Here is a 10000-nt window from a genome sequence, read left to right on the forward strand (position 1 = left end):
GTAGTAGAGCCCCAAGCACAAATACCATAGTTGAGATATGGATAGATAAGGGAGTAATAGAGAGTCACCAGGGCAGGGCGTGGTACATAATATCTGATCTTAGAAAGAATGCCCACAGTTTTTGAAACTTTTTTAGATATGTTTAGAATGTGTCCCTGGAAATTCAGCTTGTGGTCAATGAGAATGCCAAGGAATTTGCCATCTAATTTGTTACAAATTTGGGTATTGTTTATTTTGAGATTTATTTGATTAGAGGATTTATTGCCAAACAGAATATAGAAAGTTTTGTCAATGTTAAGGGTGAGTTTGTTGGCAGTTAGCCACAGATGGACTTTATTTAGCTCAGTATTTACTGTGGTATTTAGAGCAAGGGGATCAGGACTGGAGTAAATGAAGGTTGTGTCGTCAGCAAATAGGATTGGTTTGAGGTGTTGGGAGGCATTTGGAAGGTCATTAATGTAGATGAGAAAGAGGAGAGGGCCAAGTATGCTGCCCTGGGGAACACCAATGTTGATGGGTAGGGTGGGAGAAATTGTATTATTCACAGAAACACATTGGAGCCTGTCAGTAAGGTAGGATTTGAGGTATTGTAGGGAGTGTCCTCTGACACCATAATGATGTAATTTAAGAAGAAGGTTTTGGTGGTTGACAGTATCGAAAGCTTTACGCAGGTCCACAAATAACCCAACAGGGAACTCATTTTTATCAAGAGCTGTATGAATCGAGTTAAGCATACTAATAAGTGCATCGTTAGTGCTTTTTTGGGCCTGAAGCCATATTGGCAAGGGCTAAGTATATTGAGTTTGGCTAGATATGAGTAAAGCTGCTTATAGATTAGTTTTTCAAAAATTTTTGACAAGTTTGGCAGGATTGATATAGGTCTGTAGTTGTTAACATCTGTGAGATCACCACATTTGTGGACAGGCGTTACTCTCGCTTTTTTTAGAATATCTGGAAAGGTTTGGAGTTCAAGTGACTTGTTGAAGAGCAAAGCAATAGCAGGGGCTAAAGATCTGGAGGCTTTTTTGTAGATTAAAGTTGGTATCTCCTCAAGGGCACCAGACTTGGTTTTAAGGGAAAGGATTATCTCATTGACGTCAATGGAATTAATAGGCTTTAGGTACAGAGACTGGGGATAGTTCCCTGTCAGATAGTCCTTAATGTCAGTACTGGAAGATGGAATATCATTAGCAAGGGATGAACCAATGGAAGAGAAGAACCTATTGAACTCAATAGCAGAATCAGAGGCTGAAAGCTGACCATCGTTATTAGACAGGAGAGTCGGTTTGTTATTTAAAGACTTCTTTGAGCCCAATATTTGTGAAATTGTTCTCCATGTTTGTTTAATGTTGCTCTTTATTTGGGTAAATTTATCTTCGTAGTACTTAGTTTTGGCTCGTCTAATTATCTTAGATAGCAATAATGAGTAATTCTTTGAGAATTCTTTGGAGACAATCCCTAACCTATACTTTTTCTCAAGGTCATGTTTTTTATTAATAGATTTAAGTATTCCCTTTGTAAGCCAGGGATTGTTAAGCCTTTTGGTTGTGACTTGTTTTGTAAGCATAGGACAGTGGGTATTATAAAGGCTAAGAGTTGTTTGTAGAAAAGATTGCACTGCTAGGTTGATGTCCCCTATGTTACCTAACTCGGACTCCCAGTTGACATTATCAGCAGCAGTTATAAAATTGTTTATAGCAGTTTCATTGTGCAGCCTAAAGCTTAACTCCCTTGTTTCTAGAGGTGGTTTGCTAATGTTAGTTAAGAGAAATGTGGGGTAATGGTCTGTAGTGCTATCGGTGATTATACCTGAAGTAAGTGGAGAGGTTATATTTGTCCAGATGTGATCTAGAGTCGTGGCAGTGCTATCAGTGATTCTAGTAGGTCTAGTGATTAAGGGTATGAGGAAGCAGGAATTCATACAGTTGAGGAAGCTAACAGCAGTAGGGTATTCTGGCTCGCAGAGGTCAATATTAAAGTCCCCTGCGATAATTAGGTGGTTTTTGTTCAGTCTGTTATCAAGTATTAGATTTCTAAGGTTTGAGTTGAATTCGGACACATCAGTGTTAGGAATTCTATAAACTGCACCCACAGACAGGATAGACTCGGCACCCTTGACTCTGAAGCTGGCGAAGATATACTCCCCATAGCAGTCTCTAGTTCTAATTTCTTTTAAGCATGTTAGTTCTTGGTGGTAGTAAAGAGCAGTGCCACCACCTCTCTGAAGTTGACGACAGTTGTGGATTGCTGAGTAGTTAGGCATGTTAAAGAGTTGAGTAGTATCATCTTTCAACCATGTTTCAGTAAGTATAATAAAAGAGAAATTGTTGTCAATAGCTTCAATCAAGGCACTAACATCATCGAAGTGTTTGCGTAGGGATCTAACGTTCAAATTGATTACAGAGATATTGTGACTATGAGTTAATACATTGTTTACATCATGTGCTGCAAAATATCTGCAATTTAGATCATTAAAGTGATTATTGTCATAGATAGTGGATAAGAGGTTAAGTTCTGGGTCTATACTTGACTGCATAAAAAAAAAAGCTGATTGCCGGTAAAACAAGAAAAACAAAAAGAAATAAAAGTACACAATACTGTACCAAACAAACACAAAAGGGGCTTACAGGGGTACAATGGAGTAAGGGAGTATGGCTAGGCTAGGAAACCTAGGTAATGAATGACGATCACATTATCGACGATCACATTAACATTAGGACGATCACGTACATTGCATTCTAATATAATCTCTTTCTCGTACCTTTTATTTTCACTAAGGTTAATTGGCCTTCAGAGTTTCATTCAGTATTTTTGTTTCTGTCAGGTCCAGCTGTATGGCTTCAACGCTGACCTCTACCGCAACATGAGCGAGGCCAGGCTCGGCTCCAACGGCATCGTTGGTCTCTCCATCATGATACAGGTGAGAAAAACAGAGAGAGAGAAAGAGAGAGAGAGAGAGAGAGAGAGAGAGAGAGAGAGAGAGAGAGAGAGAGAGAGAGAGAGAGAGAGAGAGAGAGAGAGAGAGAGAATAAAACAGAGAACATATTATAAATGGTTAAAGCGCATTTTCCTGTGGAGGAAGGGGAAAACCAACGTTCCATGTTTATTTTAGCCTAGATAACTACAATATCACAGAGCATGATAACGAGCACGTCATACAGGTGCCCTGTGTGGATAACAGTGACTTCTTACTGTGGATAACAGTGACCTCTCACTGTGGATAACAGTGACCTCTCACTGTGGATAACAGTGACCTCTCACTGTGGATAACAGTGACCTTCTCTCCTCATTAATATTCCACGGTTTCCACTCCTTTCAATTCTCTAGCCTCGCCTCTCACTTCATGCCAACTGACTTATTGATTTGTATCAAAACTATTCATCATACTTCCTGGGTAAATTTCTGTCCAAGCCATATACAGTCCAGGTCACAGATAGTCCAAGTCACAGTCAGTCCAGGTCACAGGTAGTCCAGGCCACAGACAGTCCAGGTCACAGACAGTCCAGGTCACAGACAGTCCAGGTCACAGACAGTCCAGGCCACAGACAGTCCAGGCCACAGACAGTCCAGGTCACAGACAGTCCAGGCCACAGACAGTCCAGGTCACAGGTAGTCCAAGCCACTGACAGTCCAAGTCACAGATAGTCCAGGCCACAGACAGTCCAGGTCACAGACAGTCCAGGTCACAGACAGTCCAAGTCACAGATAGTCCAGGCCACAGACAGTCCAGGTCACAGACAGTCCAGGCCACAGTCAGTCCAGGTCACAGACAGTCCAGGTCACAGTCAGTCCAAGTCACAGACAGTCCAGGTCACAGACAGTCCAGGTCACAGTCAGTCCAAGTCACAGACAGTCCAGGTCACAGGTAGTCCAATCCACTGAGAGTCCAAGCCACAGACAATCTAGGCCTCAATGATCAAGGAATTGTAGCCTCAGGTGCTGGAAGCCAACTTCCCTAGTCATGGTAACTGGAATACGCTCAGCACCGATAGTTGTAACACTTTATGTATATATGTATATATATATATATATATATATATATATATATATATATATATATATATATATATATATATATATATATATATATATATAGATGTAAAGTGTTACAACTATCGGTGCTGAGCGTATTCCAGTTACCATATATATATATATATACATATATATATATATGACGACTGAAAACTCACACCCCAGAAGTGACTCGAACCCATACTGCCAGGAGCAACGCAACTGGTATCTACAGAACGCCTTAATCCGCTTGACCATCACGACCGGACATAAGGATGTGATAGCCGAAGCTATTTGAACCACTTCCCCGCCGGCAATCGGATGGTAATCATGGGCATAAGCGGATTAAGGCATCCTGTAGATACCAGTTGCGTTGCTCCTGGGAGTATGGGTTCGAGTCACTACTGGGGTGTGAGTTTTCAGTCGCATATAGTCCTGGGGTCCATTCAGGCTTGTTTGCATTTGTGTTCCTCACGTGTGCCCAAAAAAATGAGGTGATTTGATAAAATGCTATGCCCAAGATTACCATCCGAGTGCCATCGGGGAAGTGGTTCAAATAGCTTCGGCTATCACTTCCTTATGTCCGGTCATGATGGTCAAGCGGAATAAGGCGTCCTGTAGATACCAGTTGCGTTGCTACTGGGAGTATGGGTTCGAGTCACTTCTGGGGTGTGAGTTTTCAGTCGCATATAGTCCTGGGGACCATTCAGGCTTGTTTGCATATATATATATATATATATATATATATATATATATATATATATATATATATATATATATATATATATATATATATATATATATCTTCTGATTCCAGGAGGTAGCAGCATCGATGCTCGTCACTGGAGGCTGGAAACCATTGAAATATAACAACAGGAATTTAGGTTATTTATAAAAAACACAAAATATTTTGCAAATAAACATGTTACCTATTTATTTACCTCTAGGGGAAATATACATTCCCAAATAAAATAAAATAAAGATATGAGTAGGAAATAACGAGGAAAAGTTTAGCACGGAAAGGAAAGTTAACTGAGGGGAAATGTGAGGGGTAGACAGAGAAGACTTCCTTCCCTCATACCCAGGAGTATGAGTGGAGGCAGGAGGGAGCACCAATCACACAGTAGAGGATTAATATGATGGATGAGGCTGTGGCCATGACCAATTCAAGTACCTCATAGGTGGTGACCTGGCAGTAGGGGAGCCCATGCCATCACCCTGACTGTGGAGGGGCGTTGTTGTGGTAGTATCAATGGCGTTTCTGACTGCCGTCTTGGCCCAAGTAATATATATGAGGTGATCTATCTTGAGGTTATCTTGAGTTGATTTCGGGTCTTTAGTGTCCCCGCGGCCCGGTCCTAGACCAGGCCTCCACCCCCAGGAAGCAGCCCGTGACAGCTGACTAACTCCCAGGTACCTATTTACTGCTAGGTAACAGGGGCATTCAGGGTGAAAGAAACTTTGCCCATTTGTTTCTGCCCTGTTTGTTTGATATCATTTGTTTGATAGACACACCTCTCACAGGTCTCAGCTACCAACCAGAGGAAAACACTCTCATGTTGTTAAATACTGACCACATATATACCGATTTCTATCCTCTTTCTTATCATTCGTTACTAAAACATTTGCTGAACATATTGAGCTGTAGTATATCATTATACAGAGCTCTCTTTATTTCATTATACACAACTCCCATTTATCATTGTACAGACATTCATTGCTCAGTTTAAAGGTTTCGCATTACTCATTATACAAATCTTTAATTTATCCCTTTCCAGATCTGTACAGAGATTTCGTTACCTGTCATTGTACATTATACACAGTTGACATTATTATCAATATACACAGCTCTTATTACTCACTATGCTGCGATCTCATTACTCATTATAACGAGCAGCCATTGCTCATTTTATAGAGCTCGCATTACTCATTATTCAGATATTTCATTACTCATTATACATAGATGTATTTGATCATTATTCAGAAATTTAATTGAGAAAAATCGTTTCACAAAGCTCTTATTGTTCAGTATTTAGAGCTCCCATATCTTAGTATTTAGAGCTCCCATATCTTAGTATTTAGAGCTCCCATATCTTAGTATTTAGAGCTCTCATTGCTCAGTACGAAGAGCTCTAATTGCTCAGTATTTAGAGCTCTCATTGCTCAGTATTTAGAGCTCTCATTGCTCAGTATTTAGAGCTCACATTGCTTAGTGTTTAGAGCTCTCATTGCCCAGTATTTAGAGCTCTCATTGCTCAGTATTTAGAGCTCTCTTTGCTCAGTATTTAGAGCTCACATTGCTCAGTATTTAGAGCTCCTATAGCCCTGTATTTAGAGTTCCCATTACTCAGTATTTAGAGCTCACATTACTCAGTATTTAGAGCTCACATTGCTCAGTATTTAGAGCTCACATTGCCCTATATTTAGAGCACCCATTGCTCAATATTCAGAACATTAGTGGCTGAAGTGGATTGTGGTCCACATTATTGGCAACGAGGTTCTGAAGAGCAGCATTATAAAAGGAGGTGGATGAGGTGCAGCATTAGTAGCGATGGTGGACTAGAAGCAGTAATAGTTGCGGTGATGAATGAGAGGCAGTTACCACTTACGTGCTATTCATGCCCGTGCCACCTCTTTGGTGGCTTAATCTATATCAATCAATCAATCAATCGAGAGGCAGTATTAGTAACGGGGGGGGGGGTGGAATAGGGGACGCATTGGTAACGTGAGGCAGCATTAATGGCCGGGGTGGATGATAGACAGCATTAGCAGCGATAGGATGGAGGAGGCATTAATGTCGGTGAAGTTGTTGTTGTTAAAGATTCGCTACCTGGAACAGTTCCAAGTAGCACGGGCTATGGTGAGCCCGTAGTGCCTTTGTCGGTGGAGGCATGACTCTCACGCGAGGCTCTCCCTCTGGGCTTCCTCCTCCTACTAATTATCACCTCACCACCACCAGCACAAACCACAATGCAGCCTAGTTATTTGCCGGACTAAATTACCCAGCCAGCTTATCTCCGTCTGTGATTGGTGGACTGAGCTGGTGTGGACGGGCGAGGCTCCCTCGGGACATCTTCCACAAGAGGCGGTGTTGAAATAATGAGTATTGGGTACGGTATTCGCGACATGTTTGTTGCCATAGTGAAGGATAAATATTGACACATTGAAGGCATGGAAATGTGTGTGTGTTTGTGTGTGTGTGTGTGTGTGTGTGTGTGTGTGTGTGTGTGTGTGTGTGTGTGTGTGTGTGTGTGTGTGTGTGTGTGTGTGTGTGTGTGTGTACTCACGTAGTTGTACTCACCTAGTTGTGCTTGCAGGGGTTGAGCTTTGGCTCTTTGGTCCCGCCTCTCAACTGTCAATCAACAGGTGTACAGGTTCCTGAGCCTATCGGGCTCTATCATATCTACACTTGAAACTGTGTATGGAGTCAGCCTCCACCACATCACTTCCTAATGCATTCCATTTGTCAACCACTCTGACACTAAAAAAGTTCTTTCTAATATCTCTGTGGCTCATTTGGGTACTCAGTTTCCACCTGTGTCCCTTAGTGCGTGTTCCCCTTGTGTTAAATAGACTGTCTTTATCTACCCTATCAATTCCCTTCAGAATCTTGAATGTGGTGATCATGTCCCCTCTAACTCTTCTGTCTTCCAGCGAAGTGAGGTTTAATTCCCGTAGTCTCTCCTCGTAGCTCATACCTCTCAGCTCGGGTACTAGTCTGGTGGCAAACCTTTGAACCTTTTCCAGTTTAGTCTTATCCTTGACTAGATATGGACTCCATGCTGGGGCTGCATACTCCAGGATTGGCCTGACATATGTGGTATAAAAAGTTCTGAATGTTTCTTTACACAAGTTTCTGAATGCCGTTCGTATGTTGGATAGCCTGGCATATGCCGCTGATGTTATCCGCTTGATATGTGCTGCAGGAGACAGGTCTGGCGTGATATCAACCCCCAAGTCTTTTTCCTTCTCTGACTCCTGAAGAATTTCCTCTCCCAGATGATACCTTGTATCTAGCCTCCTGCTCCCTACACCTATCTTCATTACATTACATTTGCTTGGGTTAAACTCTAACAACCATTTGTTCGACCATTCCTTCAGCTTGTCTAGGTCTTCTTGAAGCCTCAAACAGTCCTCTTCTGTTTTAATCCTTCTCATAATTTTAGCATCGTCCGCAAACATTGAGAGAAATGAATCGATACCCTCTGGGAGATCATTTGCATATATCAGAAACAAGGTAGGACCGAGTACAGAGCCCTGTGGGACTCCACTGTTGACTTCACGCCAATCGGAGGTCTCACCCCTCACCGTAACTCTCTGCTTCCTATTGCTTAGATACTCCCTTATCCACTGGAGCACCTTACCAGCTACACCTGCCTGTCTCTCCAGCTTATGTACCAGCCTCTTATGCGGTACTGTGTCAAAGGCTTTCCGACAATTCAAGAAAATGCAGTCCGCCCAGCCCTCTGTTTCTTGCTTAATCTTTGTCACCTGATCGTAGAATTCTATCAAGCCTGTAAGGCAAGATTTACCCTCCCTGAACCCATGTTGGCGATTTGTCACGAAGTCCCTTCTCTCCAGATGTGTTACCAGGTTTTTTCTCACGATCTTCTCCATCACCTTGCATGGTATACAAGTCAAGGACACTGGCCTGTAGTTCAGTGCCTCTTGCCTGTCGACCTTTTTGTATATTGGGACCACATTCGCCATCTTCCATATTTCTGGTAGGTCTCCCGTCTCTAGTGACTTACTATACACTATGGAGAGTGGGAAGCAAAGTGCCTCTGCACACTCTTTCAGTATCCATGGTGAGATCCCATCTGGATCAACAGCCTTTCTAACATCCAGATCCAGCAGGTGTCTCTTGACCTCCTCTCTCGTTATTTCGAACTCTTCAAAGGCCGCCTGGTTTACCTCCCTTTCTCCTAGCTCAGTGACCTCACCTTGTTCTATTGTGAAGACTTCCTGGAACCTCTAGGTGAGTTCTTCACACACCTCTCTGTCATTCTCTGTATACCTGTCCTCGCCTGTTCGAAGTTTCAATACCTGTTCTTTCACTGTTGTTTTCCTTCTGATGTGAGTGTGGAGTAGCTTTGGTTCGGTCTTGGCTTTGTTTGCTATATCATTTTCAAAACTTTTCTCTGCTTCTCTTCTCACCCTGACGTACTCATTCCTGGTTCTCTGGTATCTCTCCCTGCTTTCTGTTGTTCTGTTATTCCGGAAGTTCCTCCACGCCCTTTTGTTCAGTTTCTTCGCTTCCATACATGCCCTATTATACAATGGATTCTTCTGTTGCTTCTCGGATTTTTCCCTTTGGGCCGGGATGAACCTGTTTACTGCCTCCTGACACTTTTGGGTAACATAGTCCATCATACCCTGTACAGACTTATCTCTGAGGTCTGTGTCCCAAGGTATTTCACTTAGGAAACTTCTCATCTGTTCATAATTTCCCTTTCGGTATGCCAGCCTTTTGATTCCTAGTTCTTTTTTGGGAGAGATAAGTCCTAGCTCTACCAGGTACTCAAAGTTCAATACACAGTGGTCACTCATTCCCAAGGGCGCTTCCATCTTAACTTCTCTTATATCCCACTCATTTAGGGTAAATATCAAATCAAGCATCGCTGGTTCATCTTCTCCTCTCATTCTTGTTGGTTCTTTGATGTGCTGGCTTAGAAAGTTTCTTGTTGCCACGTCCAGCAGCTTAGCCCTCCATGTTTCTGGTCCTCCATGCGGGTCTCTGTTCTTCCAATCTATCTTCCCATGGTTGAAGTCTCCTATAATTAGTAGTCCAGATCCATTCCTGCTAGCAACAGAAGCTGCTCTTTCTATTATGTTAATGGTGGCCATGTTGTTTCTATCATATTCCTGTCTAGGTCTTCTGTCATTTTGTGGTGGAGTATATATGACTACGACTATAATTTTTTTCCCTCCATTTTTTACGGTACCTGCTATGTAGTCACTGAAACCTTCACAGCCCTGAATATCCATC

At 42.3% G+C, this 10000-nt stretch overlaps 1 protein-coding gene across 1 annotated transcript in view; it reads left to right on the forward strand.

Annotated features, from left to right (window-relative positions):
• Positions 1 to 10000, forward strand: part of LOC123753543 (carbonic anhydrase-related protein 10-like) — a 279994-nt gene that overhangs the window by 169961 nt on the left and 100033 nt on the right. Inside the window, exon 3 of the mRNA XM_069331362.1 lies at positions 2825 to 2920. Coding sequence (XP_069187463.1) covers positions 2825 to 2920 — 96 coding nt within the window. The remainder of the gene's footprint in view (positions 1 to 2824; positions 2921 to 10000) is intronic.

The sequence above is a fragment of the Procambarus clarkii genome, chromosome 25 (assembly GCF_040958095.1).
Source record: "Procambarus clarkii isolate CNS0578487 chromosome 25, FALCON_Pclarkii_2.0, whole genome shotgun sequence".
NCBI lineage: Eukaryota > Metazoa > Arthropoda > Malacostraca > Decapoda > Cambaridae > Procambarus > Procambarus clarkii.